The sequence below is a fragment of the Rhinoraja longicauda genome, chromosome 4 (assembly GCF_053455715.1).
Source record: "Rhinoraja longicauda isolate Sanriku21f chromosome 4, sRhiLon1.1, whole genome shotgun sequence".
NCBI lineage: Eukaryota > Metazoa > Chordata > Chondrichthyes > Rajiformes > Arhynchobatidae > Rhinoraja > Rhinoraja longicauda.
In genome coordinates this window covers 13,719,066-13,741,592 of record NC_135956.1, presented here as the reverse complement: position 1 = coordinate 13,741,592, position 22,527 = coordinate 13,719,066, and the positions used below count along the sequence as shown (strand labels likewise).

General features: G+C 57.2%; 1 protein-coding gene across 1 annotated transcript in view; it reads left to right on the top strand.

Moving 5' to 3' along the window:
• decr1 (2,4-dienoyl CoA reductase 1, mitochondrial) overlaps positions 1–22,527 on the top strand; it is a 48,624-nt gene that overhangs the window by 21,881 nt on the left and 4,216 nt on the right. Inside the window, exons 8-9 of the mRNA XM_078397226.1 lie at positions 19,554–19,700; positions 20,752–20,814. Of these exons, the coding sequence (XP_078253352.1) occupies positions 19,554–19,700; positions 20,752–20,814 (210 nt within the window). The remainder of the gene's footprint in view (positions 1–19,553; positions 19,701–20,751; positions 20,815–22,527) is intronic.

Below are 22,527 nucleotides of genomic sequence, written 5' to 3'. Positions count from 1 at the left end.
AACAAGCATTGGGAGGATGGGAGGGAGGGAAGGGGAGGGAGGGAGGAGAGAGGTGTGGAGGGAGGGGGGAAGGGGAGGGGGGAACGGGGGGAAGGGGGAGGGAGAGGGGAGGGAGGGGGGATGGGATGGGGGAAGGGATGGGGGAAGGGGGGAGGGAGGGGGACCTCCCCTTTTCCCATTACCCCTCTTTCCCCGTTGGGCCCGTCCTCGTAGGGTTTCCATTGTAACCGGGAGGAGGGGAGGGAGGGAGGAGGGAGGTGTGGAGGGAGGAGGGGAGGGGGGGAGGGGAGGGGGGAAGGGGGAGGGAGAGGGTTAGGGGGGAGGGGGAGGGGGGAGGGGAGGGGGGAAGGGGAGGGAGGGGGACCTCCCCTTTTCCCAGTACCCCTCTTTCCCCGTTGGGCCCGTCCCCGTAGGGTTTCCTTTGTAACCAGAAGGGGGGGAGGGAGGGTGGAAGGAGGGGGGAGGGGGAGAGGGATGGAAGGGTGGAGGGAGGGGGGGAGGATGGAGGGAAGGAGGGAGGGGGGGGAGTTAGGGGAGGAGGGGTGAGGGAGGTGGGGAGGGAGTTGGGGAGGAGGGGGGGAGGGAGTGGGGATGGAGGTGGGAAGGAGTGGGGAGGAAGAGGTTGAGGGGGGAAGGGGGGAGGGAGGGAATAGGGGCCCCATGCTGATCTGTGTATGTTAAGTGACTTGCACAACTTTAAAAAACTGGCAGTTGCTTTTCGCAACAATGTTGCAACAATCTCACACAAGCATTGTGACGTCACAAGCTGAAGATGTAAATTTAAAACCGAGCTGATCTCTCATTGGTGCACGGGTGCCATTGTGACATCACGCGCTGAAGCCCCTTCAAGAAAAGGGTTAGAAATGAAAATTTAAACTTTAATATCTCTCTAGCTTTAAAAAGGTTGCTTCAATTTGAACGAAAGTACTTACAATAGTTGCCCATGTTAATGGTGAATATGGCGGTACAAAAATCGTAGCGCTTTGGTGTACCGTCTGGGAGGAGTAGGGTTTGTAAGTTATGGACAGAAACTCTTCGGAATCTTCCGTACATACACATATACATACATACATACGGACAGATGTTTGTTTGTTTTTTCCTAATCAGATGTGCAGTACTTTGGTCAACGTGGGTTGTTTTTAAATGTGCTATACAAATAAAACTGACTTGACTTGACTTGACTTGCAATAACAAAAAAGACTTCTTGGAAGCTTTTCGAAACAATGTAGCCGTCACAAGCTGAAAACTAAATCCTTGCTGAAAACTAAATCCTTTTCTGGAAACTTTTGGAAACAAATGTAGCCCCTTGAAGAAAAGGGTTAGAAATGAAAAATTTAAACTTTAATATCTCTCTAGCTTTAAAAAGGTAGCTTCAATTTGAACGAAAGTACTTACAATAGTTGCCCAGGTTAATGGTGAATACGGCGGTACAAAAATCGTAGCGCTTTGGTGTACCGTCTAGGAGGAGTAGGGTTTGTAAGTAATCTTCCGTACATACACATATACATACATACATACGGAATGTTGGACCGCAGAGTTTTAGTATTATATATAGAAGATATAGAAGATAGATAGATAGATAGATAGATAGACTAGACCGAGTGGGCCCGTTGGGCCCGTCCTCGTAGGGTTTCCATTGCAACCGGGAGGGGAGGAAAGGGGGAGGGTTGGGGGAGGGAAGGGGGAGGGAGGAGGGGAGGGGAGGGGGGGAGGGGAGGGGGGAGGGAGAGGGGAGGGAGGGGGTAGGGGGGAGGGAGGGGGAGAGGGGGGGATGGGAGGGGGAGGGGAGGGGGGAAGGGAGGAGGGAAAGGGGGGAGGGAGAGGGGAGGGAGGTGGGTAGGGGGGAGGGAGGGGGACCTCCCCTTTTCCCAGTACCCCTCTTTCCCCGTTGGGCCCGTCCTCGTAGGGTTTCCATTGTAACCGGGAGGAGGGGAGGGCGGGAAGGGGGAGGGAGGGAGGAGGGAGGTGTGGAGGGAGGAGGGGAGGGGAGGGAGGGGGGAGGGGAGGGAGGGGGGTAGGGGGGAGGGGAAGGGGGGAGGGAGGGGGACCTCCCCTTTTCCCAGTACTCCTCTTTCCCCGTTGGGCCGGTCCTCGTAGGGTTTCAATTGTAACCGGGAGGGGGGGAGGGAGGGTGGAAGGAGGGGGGAGAGGGATGGAAGGGTGGAGGGAGGGGGGGAGGGATTGGGGAGGGAGGGAAGGAGGGAGGGGGGAGTTAGGGGGGAGGGGGGAGGGAGTTGGGGAGGGAGGGGGAGGAGGGGGGGAGGGAGTGGGGATGGAGGTGGGAAGGAGGGGGGATGAAGGGGTTGAGGGGGGACCTCCCCTTTTCCCAGTACCCCTCTTTCCCCGTTGGGCCCGTCCTCATAGGGTTTCCATTGTAACCGGGAGGGGGGAGGGAGGGAGGTGTGGAGGGAGGAGGGGAGGGGGAGGGAGGGGGGAGGGGAGGGGGGAAGGGGAGGGGGGAAGGGGGGAGGGAGTAGGGGGGAGGGGAGGGAGGGGGATCTCCCCTTTTCCCAGTACCCCTCTTTCCCCGTTGGGCCCGTCCCCGTAGGGTTTCCATTGTAACCGGGAAACACTTGCCCCGGTGGCCCACGAGCATAGGGGCCCAATGCTGATCTGTGTATGTTAAGTGACTTGCAATTAAAAAAAATACTTTAAAAAAAGATAAGTGCTTTTTAAGTGCTTGTTTTGAAACATTCGCGGTCACATAGTGCTTCTCACTGCGATCTGTTAGTGGTGCTTTTCGAAACAATGTAGCACCCATCTCAAACAAGCATTGGGAGGATGGGAGGGAGGGAAGGGGAGGGAGGGAGGAGAGAGGTGTGGAGGGATGGGGGAAGGGGAGGGGGGAACGGGGGGAAGGGGGAGGGAGAGGAGAGGGAGGGGGGATGGGAAGGGGGAAGGGGGGAGGGAGGGGGACCTCCCCTTTTCCCAGTACCCCTCTTTCCCCGTTGGGCCCGTCCTCGTAGGGTTTCCATTGTAACCGGGAGGAGGGGAGGGAGGGAGGAGGGAGGTGTGGAGGGAGGAGGGGAGGGGGAAGGGGGAGGGAGAGGGTTAGGGGGGAGGGGGAGGGGAGGGGAGGGAGGGGGACCTCCCCTTTTCCCAGTACCCCTCTTTCCCCGTTGGGCCCGTCCCCGTAGGGTTTCCTTTGTAACCAGAAGGGGGGAGGGAGGGTGGAAGGAGGGGGGAGGGGGAGAGGGATGGAAGGGTGGAGGGAGGGGGGGAGGGATGGAGGGAAGGAGGGAGGGGGGGGAGTTAGGGGAGGAGGGGTGAGGGAGGTGGGGAGGGAGTTGGGGAGGAGGGGTGGAGGGAGTGGGGATGGAGGTGGGAAGGAGTGGGGAGGAAGGGGTTGAGGGGGGAAGGGGGGGGAGGGAGGGAATAGGGGCCCCATGCTGATCTGTGTATGTTAAGTGACTTGCACAACTTTAAAAAACTGGCAGTTGCCTTTCGCAACAATGTTGCAAACCATCTCACACAAGCATTGTGACGTCACAAGCTGAAGATGTAAATTTAAAACCGAGCTGATCTCTCATTGGTGCACGGGTGCCATTGTGACATCACGCGCTGAAGCCCCTTCAAGAAAAGGGTTAGAAATGAAAATTAAACTTTAATATCTCTCTAGCTTTAAAAAGGCAGCTTCAATTTGAACGAAAGTACTTACAATAGTTGCCCATGTTAATGGTGAATACGGCGGTACAAAAATCGTAGCGCTTTGGTGTACCGTCTGGGAGGAGTAGGGTTTGGCCCCTTCAAGAAAAGTGTTAGAAATGAAAATTTAAACTTTAATATCTCTCTAGCTTTAAAAAGGTAGCTTCAATTTGAACGAAAGTACTTACAATAGTTGCCCAGGTTAATGGTGAATATGGCGGTACAAAAATCGTAGCGCTTTGGTGTACCGTCTGGGAGGAGCAGGGTTTGTAAGTTATGGACAGAAATCTTCGGAATCTTCCGTATATACACACATACATACGGAATGTTGGACCGCAGAGTTTTAGTAGTATACTAGACCGAGTGGGCCCGTTGGGCCCGTCCTCGTAGGGTTTCCATTGTAACCGGGAGGATGGGAGGGAGGGAAGTGGGAGGGAGGGGGGGAGGGGAGGGTGGAGTGGAGGGGGGAGGGGAGGGGGAAGGAGGGGAGGGGGATGGGGAGGGAGAGGGGAGGGAGGGGGGTGGGGGGAGGGTCTATTTTACTTTAAAATAAACAGCGTTCTTTGTTGAAAAGGAAATAAACTTATCTATAGAGCATCAGCTTTTTTAAAATAAATAAAATCAAACTTAATGAAAATCACATTCCTCATTTTAAATAAATGTCTTTGTTATAAATGAAATCAAACAGCGGGAGAGGCGACGGCGACTACACCTCCCGGCGGTCAGCGCTGCTGGGACGGGAGGGAGGGAGGGATGAGGGAGGGAGGAGAGTGGGGAGGGAGGGGTACCTCCCCTTTTCCCAGTACTCTTCTTTCCCAAACCACCAAGCCCCCTGTTGTCCCCCTCCCCAGTCCCCATTCTCAGACCCCCCCATTCTCTCTCCCCCAGATACACTCTTACTCTCCCCCCCCCTTTCCCCAGCACACCCCTTTCCCCGTTGGGCCCGTCCTCGTAGGGTTTCCATTGTAACCGTGAGGCAGGGAGGGAGGGGGGAGGGAGGGAAAAGGGAGGTGTGGAGGGAGGAGGGGAGGGGGAGGGAGGGGGAGGGGGGAAGGGGGGGAGGTGGAGGGAGGGGGGAGGGAGAGGGGGAGGGGTGGGGGGAAGGGGTGAGGGTGGAAGGGGGAGGGAGGGGGACCTCCCCTTTTCCCAGTACCCCTCTTTCCCCGTTGTGCCCGTCCTCGTAAGGTTTCCATTGTAACCGGGAGGGGAGTGGGGGGGAGGGAAGGGAGGAGGGAGGTGTGGAGGGGGGAGGGGAGGGGGAGGGGGGAAGGGGCAAGGGGGAGGGAGAGGGGAGGGAGGGGGTAGGGAGGGGGGAAGGGGGGAGGGAGGGGGACCACCCGTTTTCCCAGTACCCCTCTTTCCCCGTTGGGCCCGTCGTCGTAGGGTTTCCATTGTAACCGGGAGGAGGGGAGGTAGGGAAGGGGGAGGGAGGGAGGAGGGAGGTGTGGAGGGAGGAGGGGAGGGGGAGGGATGAGGGGAGGGGGAGGGAGGGGGAAGGGGGAGGAGGGAGAGGGGAGGGAGGGGGGTAGGGGGGAGGGAGGAGGGAGGTGTGGAGGGAGGAGGGGAGGGGGAGGGAGGGGGGAGGGGAGGGGGGAGGGAGAGGGGGAGGGGGAGGGAGGGAGCGTGTAAGGGGGAGGGAGGGGGACCTCCCCTTTTCCCAGTACCCCTCTTTCCCCGTTGGGCCCGTCCTCGTAGGGTTTCCATTGTAACCGGGAGGAGGGGAGGGAGGGAAGGGGAGGGAGGAGGGAGGTGTGGAGGGAGGAGGGGAGGGGAGGGAGGGGGTAGGGGGAGGGGGAGGGAGGGGGGAGGGGAGGGGGAAGGGGGAAGGGAGGGGGACCTCCCCTTTTCCCAGTACCCCTCTTTCCCCGTTGGGCCCGTCCTCGTAGGGTTTCCATTGTAACCGGGAGGAGGGGAGGGAGGGAAGGGGAGGGAGGGAGGAGGGAGGTGTGGAGGGAGGAGGGGAGGGGAGGGAGGGGGTAGGGGGGAGGGGGAGGGAGGGGGGAGGGGAGGGGGAAGGGGGAAGGGAGGGGGACCTCCCCTTTTCCCAGTACCCCTCTTTCCCCGATGGGCCCGTCCTCGTAGGGTTTCAATTGTAACCGGGAGGGGGGAGGGAGGGTGGAAGGAGGGGGGAGAGGGATGGAAGGGTGGAGGGAGGGGGGAGGGATTGGGGAGGGAGGGATGGAGGGAAGGAGGGAGGGGGGGAGTTAGGGGGAGGGGGAGGGGGGAGGGAGTTGGGGAGGGAGGGGGAGGAGGGGGGAGGGAGTGCGGATGGAGGTGGGAAGGAAGGGGTTGAGGGGGGAAGGGGGACCTCCCCTTTTCCCAGTACCCCTCTTTCCCCGTTGGGCCCGTCCCCGTAGGGTTTCCATTGTAACCGGGAGGGGGGAGGGAGGGTGGAAGGAGGGGGGAGGGGGAGAGGGATGGAAGGGTGGAGGGAGTTGGGAGGGAGTGGGGGAGGGTGGGATGGAGGGAAGGAGGGAGGGGGGGAGTTAGGGGCTGAGTGGTGATGGAGGTTGGGATTGAGGGGGAGGGAGGGGGGGAGGGAGTGGGGATGGAGGTGGGAAGGAGGGGGGAGGAAGGGGTTGAGAGGTGAAGAGGGACCTCCCCTTTTCCCAGTACCCCTCTTTCCCCGTTGGGCCCGTCCTCGTAGGGTTTCCATTGTAACCGGGAGGAGGGGAGGGAGGGAGGAGGGAGGTGTGGAGGGAGGAGGGGAGGGGGGAAGGGGGAGGGAGAGGGTTAGGGGGGAGGGGGAGGGGGGAGGGGAGGGAGGGGGACCTCCCCTTTTCCCAGTACCCCTCTTTCCCCGTTGGGCCCGTCCCCGTAGGGTTTCCTTTGTAACCAGAAGGGGGGAGGGAGGGTGGAAGGAGGGGGGAGGGGGAGAGGGATGGAAGGGTGGAGGGAGGGGGGGAGGGATGGAGGGAAGGAGGGAGGGGGGGGAGTTAGGGGAGGAGGGGTGAGGGAGGTGGGGAGGGAGTTGGGGAGGAGGGGGGGAGGGAGTGGGGATGGAGGTGGGAAGGAGTGGGGAGGAAGGGGTTGAGGGGGGAAGGGGGGGGAGGGAGGGAATAGGGGCCCCATGCTGATCTGTGTATGTTAAGTGACTTGCACAACTTTAAAAAACTGGCAGTTGCCTTTCGCAACAATGTTGCAACATCTCACACAAGCATTGTGACGTCACAAGCTGAAGATGTAAATTTAAAACCGAGCTGATCTCTCATTGGTGCACGGGTGCCATTGTGACATCACGCACTGAAGCCCCTTCAAGAAAAGGGTTAGAAATGAAAATTAAACTTTAATATCTCTCTAGCTTTAAAAAGGTAGCTTCAATTTGAACGAAAGTACTTACAATAGTTGCCCATGTTAATGGTGAATATGGCGGTACAAAAATCGTAGCGCTTTGGTGTACCGTCAGGGAGGAGTAGGGTTTGTAAGTTATGGACAGAAACTCTTCGGAATCTTTGCGTACATACACATATACATACATACATACGGAATGTTGGACCGCAGAGTTTTAGTAGTATACTAGACCGAGTGGGCCCGTTGGGCCCGTCCTCGTAGGGTTTCCATTGTAACCGGGAGGGGAGGAAAGGGGGAGGGTTGGGGGAGGGAAGGGGGAGGGAGGAGGGGAGGGAGGGGGGAGGGGAGGGGGGGGAGGGAGAGGGGAGGGGAGGGGGGAGGGAGAGGGGAGGGAGGGGGGTAGGGGGGAGGGAGGGGGGAGAGAGGGGGATGGGAGGGGGGAGGGGAGGGGGGAAGGGAGGAGAGAAGGGGGGGAGGGAGAGGGGAGGGAGGTGGGTAGGGGGGAGGGAGGGAGGGGGACCTCCCCTTTTCCCAGTACCCCTCTTTCCCCGTTGGGCCCGTCCTCGTAGGGTTTCCATTGTAACCTGGAGGAGGGGAGGGCGGGAAGGGGGAGGGAGGGAGGAGGGAGGTGTGGAGGGAGGAGGCGAGGGGAGGGAGGGGGGAGGGGAGGGAGGGGGGTAGGGGGAGGGGGAGGGAGTGGGGAGGGGGGAGGGGAAGGGGGGAGGGAGGGGGACCTCCCCTTTTCCCAGTACTCCTCTTTCCCCGTTGGGCCCGTCCTCGTAGGGTTTCAATTGTAACCGGGAGGGGGGGAGGGAGGGTGGAAGGAGGGGGGAGAGGGATGGAAGGGTGGAGGGAGGGGGGGAGGGTTTGGGGAGGGAGGGGGGGAGGGTTTGGGGAGGGAGGGATGGAGAGAAGGAGGGAGGGGGGAGTTAGGGGGGAGGGGGGAGGGAGGGGGGAGGGAGTTGGGGAGGGAGGGGGGGATGGAGGTGGGAAGGAGGGGGGATAAAGGGGTTGAGGGGGGAAGGGGGACCTCCCCTTTTCCCAGTACCCCTCTTTCCCCGTTGGGCCCGTCCTCATAGGGTTTCCATTGTAACCGGGAGGGGGGGGAGGGAGGGAGGAGGGAGGTGTGGAGGGAGGAGGGGAGAGGGAGGGAGGGGGAGGGGAGGGGGGAAGGGGAGGGGGGAAGGGGGGAGGGGGTAGGGGAGGGGGGAGGGGAGGGGGGAGGGAGGGGGATCTCCCCTTTTCCCAGTACCCCTCTTTCCCCGTTGGGCCCATCCCCGTAGGGTTTCCATTGTAACCGGGAGGGGGGGAGGGAGGGTGGAAGGAGGGGGGAGGGGGAGAGGGATGGAAGGGTGGAGGGAGGGGGGAGGGAGTGGGGGAGGGTGGGATGGAGGGAAGGAGGGAGTTAGGGGCTGAGTGGTGATGGAGGTTGGGATTGAGGGGGGAGGGAGGGGGGGAGCGAGTGGGGATGGAGGTGGGAAGGAGGGGGGAGGAAGGGGTTGAGGGGGGAAGTGGAACCTCCCCTTTTCCCAGTACTCCTCTTTCCCCCACCACCAAGCCCCCTCCGCAACGACCCCTGTTGTCCCCCTCCCCAGTCCCGATTCTCAGACCCCCCCCCATTCTCTCTCTCCCCCAGACACACTCTCAGTGCTTTTTTCGAAACACTTGCCCCGGTGGCCCACGAGCATAGGGGCCCAATGCTGATCTGTGTATGTTAAGTGACTTGCAATAAAAAAAAATACTTTAAAAAAAGATAAGTGCTTTTTAAGTGCTTGTTTTGAAACATTCGCGGTCACATAGTGCTTCTCACTGCGATCTGTTAGTGGTGCTTTTCGAAACAATGTAGCACCCATCTCAAACAAGCATTGGGAGGATGGGAGGGAGGGAAGGGGAGGGAGGGAGGAGAGAGGTGTGGAGGGAGGGGGGAAGGGGAGGGGGGAAAGGGGGAAGGGGAGGGAGAGGGGAGGGAGGGGGGATGGGATGGGGGAAGGGGGGAGGGAGGGGGACCTCCCCTTTTCCCAGTACCCCTCTTTCCCCGTTGGGCCCGTCCTCGTAGGGTTTCCATTGTAACCGGGAGGAGGGGAGGGAGGGAGGAGGGAGGTGTGGAGGGAGGAGGGGAGGGGGGAGGGGAGGGGGGAAGGGGGAGGGAGAGGGTTAGGGGGGGAGGGGGAGGGGGGAGGGGAGGGGGGAAGGGGAGGGAGGGGGACCTCCCCTTTTCCCAGTACCCCTCTTTCCCCGTTGGGCCCGTCCCCATAGGGTTTCCTTTGTGACCAGAAGGGGGGGAGGGAGGGTGGAAGGAGGGGGGAGGGGGAGAGTGATGGAAGGGTGGAGGGAGGGGGGGGAGGATGGAGGGAAGGAGGGAGGGGGGGGAGTTAGGGGAGGAGGGGTGAGGGAGGTGGGGAGGGAGTTGGGGAGGGGGGGAGGGAGTGGGGATGGAGGTGGGAAGGAGTGGGGAGGAAGGGGTTGAGGGGGGAAGGGGGGAGGGAGGGAATAGGGGCCCCATGCTGACCTGTGTATGTTAAGTGACTTGCACAACTTTAAAAAACTGGCAGTTGCTTTTCGCAACAATGTTGCAACAATCTCACACAAGCATTGTGACGTCACAAGCTGAAGATGTAAATTTAAAACCGAGCTGATCTCTCATTGGTGCACGGGTGCCATTGTGACATCACGCGCTGAAGCCCCTTCAAGAAAAGGGTTAGAAATGAAAATTTAAACTTTAATATCTCTCTAGCTTTAAAAAGGTAGCTTCAATTTGAACGAAAGTACTTACAATAGTTGCCCAGGTTAATGGTGAATATGGCGGTACAAAAATCGTAGCTCTTTGGTGTACCTTCAGGGAGGAGTAGGGTTTGTAAGTTATGGACAGAAACTCTTCGGAATCTTCCGTACATACACATATACATACATACATACGGAATGTTGGACCGCAGAGTTTTAGTAGTATACTAGACCGAGTGGGCCCGTTGGGCCCGTCCTCGTAGGGTTTCCATTGTAACCGGGAGGATGGGAGGGAGGGAAGTGGGAGGGAGGGGGGGAGGGGAGGGTGGAGTGGAGGGGGGAGGGGAGGGGGAAGGAGGGGAGGGGGATGGGGAGGGAGAGGGGAGGGAGGGGGGTGGGGGGAGGGTCTATTTTACTTTAAAATAAACAGCGTTCTTTGTTGAAAAGGAAATAAACTTATCTATAGAGCATCAGCTTTTTTAAAATAAATAAAATCAAACTTAATGAAAATCACATTCCTCATTTTAAATAAATGTCTTTGTTATAAATGAAATCAAACAGCGGGAGAGGCGACGGCGACTACACCTCCCGGCGGTCAGCGCTGCTGGGACGGGAGGGAGGGAGGGATGAGGGAGGGAGGAGAGTGGGGAGGGAGGGGTACCTCCCCTTTTCCCAGTACTCTTCTTTCCCAAACCACCAAGCCCCCTGTTGTCCCCCTCCCCAGTCCCCATTCTCAGACCCCCCCATTCTCTCTCCCCCAGATACACTCTTACTCTCCCCCCCCCTTTCCCCAGCACACCCCTTTCCCCGTTGGGCCCGTCCTCGTAGGGTTTCCATTGTAACCGTGAGGCAGGGAGGGAGGGGGGAGGGAGGGAAAAGGGAGGTGTGGAGGGAGGAGGGGAGGGGGAGGGAGGGGGAGGGGGGAAGGGGGGGAGGTGGAGGGAGGGGGGAGGGAGAGGGGGAGGGGTGGGGGGAAGGGGTGAGGGTGGAAGGGGGAGGGAGGGGGACCTCCCCTTTTCCCAGTACCCCTCTTTCCCCGTTGTGCCCGTCCTCGTAAGGTTTCCATTGTAACCGGGAGGGGAGTGGGGGGGAGGGAAGGGAGGAGGGAGGTGTGGAGGGGGGAGGGGAGGGGGAGGGGGGAAGGGGCAAGGGGGAGGGAGAGGGGAGGGAGGGGGTAGGGAGGGGGGAAGGGGGGAGGGAGGGGGACCACCCGTTTTCCCAGTACCCCTCTTTCCCCGTTGGGCCCGTCGTCGTAGGGTTTCCATTGTAACCGGGAGGAGGGGAGGTAGGGAAGGGGGAGGGAGGGAGGAGGGAGGTGTGGAGGGAGGAGGGGAGGGGGAGGGATGAGGGGAGGGGGAGGGAGGGGGAAGGGGGAGGAGGGAGAGGGGAGGGAGGGGGGTAGGGGGGAGGGAGGAGGGAGGTGTGGAGGGAGGAGGGGAGGGGGAGGGAGGGGGGAGGGGAGGGGGGAGGGAGAGGGGGAGGGGGAGGGAGGGAGCGTGTAAGGGGGAGGGAGGGGGACCTCCCCTTTTCCCAGTACCCCTCTTTCCCCGTTGGGCCCGTCCTCGTAGGGTTTCCATTGTAACCGGGAGGAGGGGAGGGAGGGAAGGGGAGGGAGGAGGGAGGTGTGGAGGGAGGAGGGGAGGGGAGGGAGGGGGTAGGGGGAGGGGGAGGGAGGGGGGAGGGGAGGGGGAAGGGGGAAGGGAGGGGGACCTCCCCTTTTCCCAGTACCCCTCTTTCCCCGTTGGGCCCGTCCTCGTAGGGTTTCCATTGTAACCGGGAGGAGGGGAGGGAGGGAAGGGGAGGGAGGGAGGAGGGAGGTGTGGAGGGAGGAGGGGAGGGGAGGGAGGGGGTAGGGGGGAGGGGGAGGGAGGGGGGAGGGGAGGGGGAAGGGGGAAGGGAGGGGGACCTCCCCTTTTCCCAGTACCCCTCTTTCCCCGATGGGCTCGTCCTCGTAGGGTTTCAATTGTAACCGGGAGGGGGGAGGGAGGGTGGAAGGAGGGGGGAGAGGGATGGAAGGGTGGAGGGAGGGGGGAGGGATTGGGGAGGGAGGGATGGAGGGAAGGAGGGAGGGGGGGAGTTAGGGGGAGGGGGAGGGGGGAGGGAGTTGGGGAGGGAGGGGGAGGAGGGGGGAGGGAGTGCGGATGGAGGTGGGAAGGAAGGGGTTGAGGGGGGAAGGGGGACCTCCCCTTTTCCCAGTACCCCTCTTTCCCCGTTGGGCCCGTCCCCGTAGGGTTTCCATTGTAACCGGGAGGGGGGAGGGAGGGTGGAAGGAGGGGGGAGGGGGAGAGGGATGGAAGGGTGGAGGGAGTTGGGAGGGAGTGGGGGAGGGTGGGATGGAGGGAAGGAGGGAGGGGGGGAGTTAGGGGCTGAGTGGTGATGGAGGTTGGGATTGAGGGGGAGGGAGGGGGGGAGGGAGTGGGGATGGAGGTGGGAAGGAGGGGGGAGGAAGGGGTTGAGAGGTGAAGAGGGACCTCCCCTTTTCCCAGTACCCCTCTTTCCCCGTTGGGCCCGTCCTCGTAGGGTTTCCATTGTAACCGGGAGGAGGGGAGGGAGGGAGGAGGGAGGTGTGGAGGGAGGAGGGGAGGGGGGAAGGGGGAGGGAGAGGGTTAGGGGGGAGGGGGAGGGGGGAGGGGAGGGAGGGGGACCTCCCCTTTTCCCAGTACCCCTCTTTCCCCGTTGGGCCCGTCCCCGTAGGGTTTCCTTTGTAACCAGAAGGGGGGAGGGAGGGTGGAAGGAGGGGGGAGGGGGAGAGGGATGGAAGGGTGGAGGGAGGGGGGGAGGGATGGAGGGAAGGAGGGAGGGGGGGGAGTTAGGGGAGGAGGGGTGAGGGAGGTGGGGAGGGAGTTGGGGAGGAGGGGGGGAGGGAGTGGGGATGGAGGTGGGAAGGAGTGGGGAGGAAGGGGTTGAGGGGGGAAGGGGGGGGAGGGAGGGAATAGGGGCCCCATGCTGATCTGTGTATGTTAAGTGACTTGCACAACTTTAAAAAACTGGCAGTTGCCTTTCGCAACAATGTTGCAACATCTCACACAAGCATTGTGACGTCACAAGCTGAAGATGTAAATTTAAAACCGAGCTGATCTCTCATTGGTGCACGGGTGCCATTGTGACATCACGCACTGAAGCCCCTTCAAGAAAAGGGTTAGAAATGAAAATTAAACTTTAATATCTCTCTAGCTTTAAAAAGGTAGCTTCAATTTGAACGAAAGTACTTACAATAGTTGCCCATGTTAATGGTGAATATGGCGGTACAAAAATCGTAGCGCTTTGGTGTACCGTCAGGGAGGAGTAGGGTTTGTAAGTTATGGACAGAAACTCTTCGGAATCTTTGCGTACATACACATATACATACATACATACGGAATGTTGGACCGCAGAGTTTTAGTAGTATACTAGACCGAGTGGGCCCGTTGGGCCCGTCCTCGTAGGGTTTCCATTGTAACCGGGAGGGGAGGAAAGGGGGAGGGTTGGGGGAGGGAAGGGGGAGGGAGGAGGGGAGGGAGGGGGGAGGGGAGGGGGGGAGGGGGGAGGGAGAGGGGAGGGAGGGGGGTAGGGGGGAGGGAGGGGGGAGAGGGGGGGATGGGAGGGGGGAGGGGGGAAGGGAGCAGGGAAGGGGGGGAGGGAGAGGGGAGGGAGGTGGGTAGGGGGGAGGGAGGGAGGGGACCTCCCCTTTTCCCAGTACCCCTCTTTCCCCGTTGGGCCCGTCCTCGTAGGGTTTCCATTGTAACTGGGAGGAGGGGAGGGCGGGAAGGGGGAGGGAGGGAGGAGGGAGGTGTGGAGGGAGGAGGGGAGGGGAGGGAGGGGGGAGGGGAGGGAGGGGTAGGGGGGAGGGGGGAGGGGGAGGGAGAGGGGAGGGGGGAGGGGAGGGGGAAGGGGGGAGGGAGGGGGACCTCCCCTTTTCCCAGTACTCCTCTTTCCCCGTTGGGCCCGTCCTCGTAGGGTTTCAATTGTAACCGGGAGGGGGGGAGGGGGGGTGGAAGGAGGGGGGAGAGGGATGGAAGGGTGGAGGGAGGGGGGGAGGGATTGGGGAGGGAGGGAAGGAGGGAGGGGGGAGTTAGGGGGGAGGGGGGAGGGAGTTGGGGAGGGAGGGGGAGGAGGGGGGGAGGGAGTGGGGATGGAGGTGGGAAGGAGGGGGATGAAGGGGTTGAGGGGGGAAGGGGCACCTCCCCTTTTCCCAGTACCCCTCTTTCCCCGTTGGGCCTGTCCTCATAGGGTTTCCATTGTAACCGGGAGGGGGGGAGGGAGGGAGGAGGGAGGTGTGGAGGGAGGAGGGGAGGGGGAGGGAGGGGGGAGGGGAGGGGGAAGGGGAGGGGGGAAGGGGGTAGGGGAGGGGAGGGAGGGGATCTCCCCTTTTCCCAGTACCCCTCTTTCCCCGTTGGGCTCGTCCCCGTAGGGTTTCCATTGTAACCGGGAGGGGGGGAGGGAGGGTGGAAGGAGGTGGGAGGGGGAGAGGGATGGAAGGGTGGAGGGAGGGGGCAGGGAGTGGGGGAGGGTGGGATGGAGGGAAGGAGGGAGGGGGGGAGTTAGGGGCTGAGTGGTGATGGAGGTTGGGATTGAGGGGGGAGGGAGGGGGGGAGCGAGTGGGGATGGAGGTGGGAAGGAGGGGGGAGGAAGGGGTTGAGGGGGGAAGTGGAACCTCCCCTTTTCCCAGTACCCCTCTTTCCCCCACCACCAAGCCCCCTCCGCAACGACCCCTGTTGTCCCCCTCCCCAGTCCCCATTCTCAGACCCCCCCCCCATTCTCTCTCTCTCCCCCAGACACACTCTCAGTGCTTTTTTCGAAACACTTGCCCCGGTGGCCCACGAGCATAGGGGCCCAATGCTGATCTGTGTATGTTAAGTGACTTGCAATAAAAAAAAATATTTAAAAAAAGATAAGTGCTTTTTAAGTGCTTGTTTTGAAACATTCGCGGTCACATAGTGCTTCTCACTGCGATCTGTTAGTGGTGCTTTTCGAAACAATGTAGCACCCATCTCAAACAAGCATTGGGAGGATGGGCGGGAGGGAAGGGGAGGGAGGGAGGAGAGAGGTGTGGAGGGAGGGGGGGAAGGGGAGGGGGGAACGGGGGGAAGGGGGAGGGAGAGGAGAGGGAGAGGGGATGGGATGGGGGAAGGGGGGAGGGACGGGGACCTCCCCTTTTCCCAGTACCCATCTTTCCCCGTTGGGCCCGTCCTCGTAGGGTTTCCATTGTAACCGGGAGGAGGGGAGGGAGGGAGGAGGGAGGAGGGAGGTGTGGAGGGAGGAGGGGAGGGGGGAAGGGGGAGGGAGAGGGTTAGGGGGGAGGGGGAGGGGGGAGTGGAGGGGAGGGAGGGGGACCTCCCCTTTTCCCAGTACCCCTCTTTCCCCGTTGGGCCCGTCCCCGTAGGGTTCCCTTTGTAACCAGAAGGGGGAGGGAGGGTGGAAGGAGGGGGGAGGGGGAGAGGGATGGAAGGGTGGAGGGAGGGGGGGAGGGATGGAGGGAAGGAGGGAGGGGGGGGAGTTAGGGGAGGAGGGGTGAGGGAGGTGGGGAGGGAGTTGGGGAGGAGGGGGGAGGGAGTGGGGATGGAGGTGGGAAGGAGTGGGGAGGAAGGGGTTGAGGGGGGAAGGGGGGGAGGGAGGGAATAGGGGCCCCATGCTGATCTGTGTATGTTAAGTGACTTGCACAACTTTAAAAAACTGGCAGTTGCCTTTCGCAACAATGTTGCAACAATCTCACACAAGCATTGTGACGTCACAAGCTGAAGATGTAAATTTAAAACCGAGCTGATCTCTCATTGGTGCACGGGTGCCATTGTGACATCACGCGCTGAAGCCCCTTCAAGAAAAGGGTTAGAAATGAAAATTTAAACTTTAATATCTCTCTAGCTTTAAAAAGGTAGCTTCAATTTGAACGAAAGTACTTACAATAGTTGCCCATGTTAATGGTGAATATGGCGGTACAAAAATCGTAGCGCTTTGGTGTACCGTCAGGGAGGAGTAGGGTTTGTAAGTTATGGACAGAAACTCTTCGGAATCTTCCGTACATACACATATACATACATACATACGGAATGTTGGACCGCAGAGTTTTAGTAGTATACTAGACCGAGTGGGCCCGTTGGGCCCGTCCTCGTAGGGTTTCCATTGTAACCGGGAGGGGAGGAAAGGGGGAGGGTTGGGGGAGGGAAGGGGGAGGGAGGAGGGAGGGGAGGGGGGGAGGGGGGAGGGAGAGGGGAGGGAGGGGGGTAGGGGGGAGGGAGGGGGGAATGGGAGGGGGAGGGGGGAAGGGAGGAGGGAAGGGGGGGAGGGAGAGGGGAGGGGGGAGGGAGGGAGGGGGACCTCCCCTTTTCCCAGTACCCCTCTTTCCCCGTTGGGCCCGTCCTCGTAGGGTTTCCATTGTAACCGGGAGGGGAGGGCGGGAAGGGGGAGGGAGGGAGGAGGGAGGTGTGGAGGGAGGAGGGGAGGGGAGGGAGGGGGGAGGGGAGGGAGGGGGGTAGGGGGGAGGGGGAGGGAGAGGGGAGGGGGGAGGGGAGGGGGAAGGGGGGAGGGAGGGGACCTCCCCTTTTCCCAGTACTCCTCTTTCCCCGTTGGGCCCGTCCTCGTAGGGTTTCAATTGTAACCGGGAGGGGGGAGGGAGGGTGGAAGGAGGGGGGAGAGGGATGGAAGGGTGGAGGGAGGGGGGGAGGGATTGGGGAGGGAGGGAAGGAGGGAGGGGGGAGTTAGGGGGGAGGGGGGAGGGAGTTGGGGAGGGAGGGGGAGGAGGGGGGGAGGGAGTGGGGATGGAGGTGGGAAGGAGGGGGGATGAAGGGGTTGAGGGGGAAGGGGGACCTCCCCTTTTCCCAGTACCCCTCTTTCCCCGTTGGGCCTGTCCTCATAGGGTTTCCATTGTAACCGGGAGGGGGGGGGGAGGGAGGAGGGAGGTGTGAAGGGAGGAGGGGAGGGGGAGGGAGGGGGGAGGGGAGGGGGAAGGGGAGGGGGGAAGGGGGTAGGGGGAGGGGAGGGAGGGGGATCTCCCCTTTTCCCAGTACCCCTCTTTCCCCGTTGGGCTCGTCCCCGTAGGGTTTCCATTGTAACCGGGAGGGGGGGAGGGAGGGTGGAAGGAGGTGGGAGGGGGAGAGGGATGGAAGGGTGGAGGGAGGGGGCAGGGAGTGGGGGAGGGTGGGATGGAGGGAAGGAGGGAGGGGGGGAGTTAGGGGCTGTGTGATGATGGAGGTTGGGATTGAGGGGGGAGGGAGGGGGGGAGCGAGTGGGGATGGAGGTGGGAAGGAGGGGGGAGGAAGGGGTTGAGGGGGGAAGTGGAACCTCCCCTTTTCCCAGTACCCCTCTTTCCCCCACCACCAAGCCCCCTCCGCAACGACCCCTGTTGTCCCCCTCCCCAGTCCCCATTCTCAGACCCCCCCCATTCTCTCTCTCCCCCAGACACACTCTCAGTGCTTTTTTCGAAACACTTGCCCCGGTGGCCCACGAGCATAGGGGCCCAATGCTGATTTCTGTATGTTAAGTGACTTGCAATAAAAAAAAATACTTTAAAAAAAGATAAGTGCTTTTTAAGTGCTTGTTTTGAAACATTCGCGGTCACATAGTGCTTCTCACTGCGATCTGTTAGTGGTGCTTTTCGAAACAATGTAGCACCCATCTCAAACAAGCATTGGGAGGATGGGAGGGAGGGAAGGGGAGGGAGGGAGGAGAGAGGTGTGGAGGGAGGGGGGAAGGGGAGGGGGGAACGGGGGAAGGGGGAGGGAGAGGGGAGGGAGGGGGGATGGGATGGGGGAAGGGGGAGGGAGGGGGACCTCCCCTTTTCCCAGTACCCCTCTTTCCCCGTTGGGCCCGTCCTCGTAGGGTTTCCATTGTAACCGGGAGGAGGGGAGGGAGGGAGGAGGGAGGTGTGGAGGGAGGAGGGGAGGGGGGGAGGGGAGGGGGGAAGGGGGAGGGAGAGGGTTAGGGGGGAGGGGGAGGGGGGAAGGGGAGGGAGGGGGACCTCCCCTTTTCCCAGTACCCCTCTTTCCCCGTTGGGCCCGTCCCCGTAGGGTTTCCTTTGTAACCAGAAGGGGGGGAGGGAGGGTGGAAGGAGGGGGGAGGGGGAGAGGGATGGAAGGGTGGAGGGAGGGGGGGGAGGATGGAGGGAAGGAGGGAGGGGGGGGAGTTAGGGGAGGAGGGGTGAGGGAGGTGGGGAGGGAGTTGGGGAGGAGGGGGGAGGGAGTGGGGATGGAGGTGGGAAGGAGTGGGGAGGAAGGGGTTGAGGGGGGAAGGGGGGGAGGGAGGGAATAGGGGCCCCATGCTGACCTGTGTATGTTAAGTGACTTGCACAACTTTAAAAAACTGGCAGTTGCTTTTCGCAACAATGTTGCAACAATCTCACACAAGCATTGTGACGTCACAAGCTGAAGATGTAAATTTAAAACCGAGCTGATCTCTCATTGGTGCACGGGTGCCATTGTGACATCACGCGCTGAAGCCCCTTCAAGAAAAGGGTTAGAAATGAAAATTTAAACTTTAATATCTCTCTAGCTTTAAAAAGGTAGCTTCAATTTGAACGAAAGTACTTACAATAGTTGCCCACGTTAATGGTGAATATGGCGGTACAAAAATCGTAGCGCTTTGGTGTAACTTCAGGGAGGAGTAGGGTTTGTAAGTTATGGACAGAAATTCTTCGGAATCTTCCGTACATACACATATACATACATACATACGGAATGTTGGACCGCAGAGTTTTAGTAGTATATAGATAGATAGATAGATATAGATAGATAGATATAATGACGTAAGCAAAACACAAAGTGCTGGAGTGATTTATCGAGTCAAGCAGCATCTGTGGAGCGAATGGATTGTGCTGCCTGACCCACTCAGTTACACCAGCATTTTGTATTTTGCTTAACATTCCAGCATCTGCAGTTCCTTGTGACTCCATAATGATGTACGCTTTTTAGCTATCCTTAAAACTTAACACATGGGTAAAGAAAGAGATCCTAATGATGATTACATGAGCTAGAAATAGTTATTTTCATTTCTCTCTTTGTGTCCAGTAAATGTGGAGTAAATGTGGGAAATAGGCATAGCCAATATATAACTCAAGACATTCATTTCCAGTGCCTTTTCCAGTGCCTTTAGGTCAAGAAATTGTTGTTATCCATTGCCTGCAAACTGCAGATCTTCACTTGTCTTTTTGGCGAAGGATGGCGACCCAATTTAAATGAATGGGGCAATGCTAAATACATCAACTATAGCTAGTGTAAAACTGAGGGACTAGATGGTCAAAGTCAGAGAGTCATACAGCGGGGAAACAGGCCCTTCGGCCCAACATGTCCACACCTACCAATATTTTCCATCTATACTAATCCCACCACCCTGCGTTTGCCCCCAATATCTATGCACCTGTCTAAATATTTCTTTAAACGTCATGATAGTACCTGCCTCAACTAGCTCCTGCAGCAGCTCGTTCCATGCACCCACCACCCTTTGTGTGAAAAGGTCACCCCTCAGGTTCCTAAAAAATCTTTCCCTTCTCACCTTAAACCTATTCCCTCTGGTTCTCGATTCCTTTTTTTCTGCCCGAGGACAAAAATAATAGTCAAACATCAGATAAGTAATGTATGGAATCACTGCCATTGTGAGAGATCAAGTGCACCTCCATTTGACCTCTGGCGTATTCTCCACCTCCAACCTATTGTGTTTTGGGCCAGTAGTGTGGAACACTGATGCAGGTTGCAGCTAGCTAGCATTCTCTGTGGAACCACAGACCAGTCGACGATACAAGGTGCCAAACGGTCTGTTGTTCTCATAAAATCTGAAAGTATGTTAAATGTCAGGTCTAATATGTATTTTCTATATTAGCATGTACAAAAATTGTATCGCGCACAAAAGATAATCACGCTATGTTTGGCTTTCAAATTGTTCATATGATCATTTGCAAAGATTTTGCTTGTTTTTTTAATCCTTTGTAGGGTGCCTTCAGTCGACTTGACCCCAGTGGTATGTTTGAAAAAGAAATGCTGAAGAGAATTCCGATGGGCCGCTTTGGTACCGTGAATGAAATCGCCAACCTTGCTGCTTACCTGTGCAGTGATTATGCCAACTGGGTTACAGGAGCAGTAAGTTAACACTTGGAGTGCTCACATTCTTTCTCTAAAACATGATGTTCCCACAATAAAGCAGATGTGAGGTCATGGTATTTCAATGAGTTAATTTAGACTTTGTAAAAACAGTGCGGAAACAGGTCCTTCGACCCACCGAGTCCACGCCAACCAGCGATCACCCCATCCACCAGTTCTAACCTACACCTTTTACTGAAACCAATTAACCTGTATGTCATTTAAGATAATTGGAGTTTTACTGTTTACTCTTCCTCAAAAATGAAATTCTCTATTCAAATTTCTTTTTTAATTGATAAATTTCTACGCCCATAGAACATCTTTTAAACACTATTTTCTCAAGAGAAAAATGACTGCGGGCAAGACAGATCTGGATATTCAACGCAGAGACACTTGCCCCTCAGTTTTGCAAATGGCCTGCAAGGAAGGTCAGAAATATGATGAAATACTTAATTTTCGAACAGCTACCTCAACGACGTCTTTATTACAATGACCAAGATGTATTAAAAAATCTCGAAGCGAATTCACAAGTACAGGAACAAAATAAATTGACACTCAGCTACATGTTACATTGGATAAGAGTTATGTTTGAAAGAGCATCTTGAATGGAAAAAGAGAGATGTTGAAGTTCACGATAGGAAATTCCAGAATTTGGGTCGTCAGCATTAAGACAGAGAGATAGGTAGATTCTTGATTAGTACGGGTGTCAGGCGGTATAGGGATAAGGCAGGAGAATGGGGTTGAGAGGGAAAGATAGGGTCAGCCATGATTGAATGGCAGAGTAGACTTGATGGGCCAAACGGCCTAATTCTGTTCCAATCCCTTCTGAACTTATGAAAGAGATAAAGACATGAAAGGTAACAGTTTGGTGAGGGCAGGAACAGAGGAGCACTGTTCTTTTATGGATCTTAAGACAGTCAAAAATGACAGAAATGTTTCCTGGTAGGAAGCAATAAAGCTGTTTGAATTCTGCAGTAAAATATTATTTATATTGTTTCATTTTAAGCTACACATAATTGAATGTTAGCGTTATGGTTCTTTTTTTTTATAGGTAATAAGATTTGACGGTGGTGAATGTGTTTCAATAGCTGGTGAATTTAACGCCCTGCAAAAGGTAATGTCTTCTTTTGAAACTGAACCTTTCTCTTCTGGACTTTTTTTCCTTTGCCTCAATTTCTGCACAGGAGGCAAAGCATTAAGACCATAAGACAAAGGAGCAGAATTAGGCCATTCAGCCCAATGAGTCTACTCTGCCATTTGATCATGGCTGATCTATTTTTCCCTCTCAACCTCATTCGTCTGCCTTCTCCCCATAACCTTTGACGGTCTTACAAATCGAGAACCTATTGATCTCTGCTTTAAAAATATCCAATGTCTTGGCCTCCCCAGCCACCCATGGCAATGAATTCCACAGATTAACCATCCTCTGGCTGAAGAAATTCCTCCTCATCTCCATTGTGAAGGCATATCCTTTTGTTCTGAGGCTGTGACCTCTGGTCCTAGACTCTCGCATTACTGGAAACATCCTTTTCACATCCACACTGGGCCTTTCATTATCTGGTAGGTGCCAATGAGATCCCCCCTCATCATTCTAAACTCCAGCGAGTACAGGCCCAGAGCCATCAAACGCTCCTAATATGTTAACCCAATCATCCCTGAGATCATCCTCTGACCCCTTTCAACACCAGCACATCCTTCCTCAGATAATGGGGCCCAAAACTGCTCACAATACTCCAAATGTGCCTTTACCGGTGCTATGTAAAGCCTCAGCATTGCATCCTTGATTTTATATTCTAGTCCATACGAAATGAATGCTGGCATTGCATTGCCTTCCTTTCCATTGACTCAACCTGCAAATTAACCATTTGGGAATCTGACTCTGACACTTCCAAGTCCGTTTGCACCTACGATTTCTGAATCGACCATAGACCATAATCCATTTATGCATTAACTCTAGAGTTATTTGTGGGGAATAATGTATTTCTCACCCAAGTAATCAATCACTAATAATGCTCTCCAACATATCTTACACTGATCAGCCAAAACATTATGACCACTGACAGGTGAAGTGAATGACATTGATTATCTTGTTACAATGGCCCCTGTCAAGGAGTGGGATATATTAGGCAGCAAGTGACCAATCAGTTCTTAAATAGTGAATTATCTCTAGTATGTCGGATGGTGCTAGTGTACGGGCTGATCGGCGCGCACTCCGTGGGCTGAAGGGCCTGTATCTCTGAAGTCTAAAGGTCAGCATGGACAAGATTGGCTGAAGGGCCTAAATCCATGATGTACGACTCTAATGCAGGCTTCCAGCATCTTCAGATTTGCTGAGAAGGTTTGTGGTGGTTGGCAAGTGAGTGGGGCATTAATGGAAACAATAAGTGCATTTCAATATAAATAAATGTGTCATACTGCATTTTGGTAGGAGGAATATTCAATTCAAAACAATAACATTGATTATCTTGTTACAATGGCACCTGTCAAGGGGTGGGATATATTAGGCAGCAAGTGAAGTCAGTTCTTGAGGTCGATGTGTTGGATGCAGAAGAAATGGGCAGGAGTAAAGACCTGAGCGACTTTGACAAGGGCCAAACGACTGGATCAGAGCATCTCTGAAACGGCAAGGCTTGTGGGGTGCTCCCGGTCAGCAGTGGTGAGTACAATGGTCCGAGGAGGGACAAACCACAAACCAGCGACAGGGTGTTGGGCGCCCAAGGCTCATCGATGCGCGAGGGCAACGAAGGCTATCCCGTCTGGTCTGAACCGAGAGAAGGTCTGTATGGCTCAAGTCACAGAAAATTTTAATGGTGGTCACGGGAGGAAT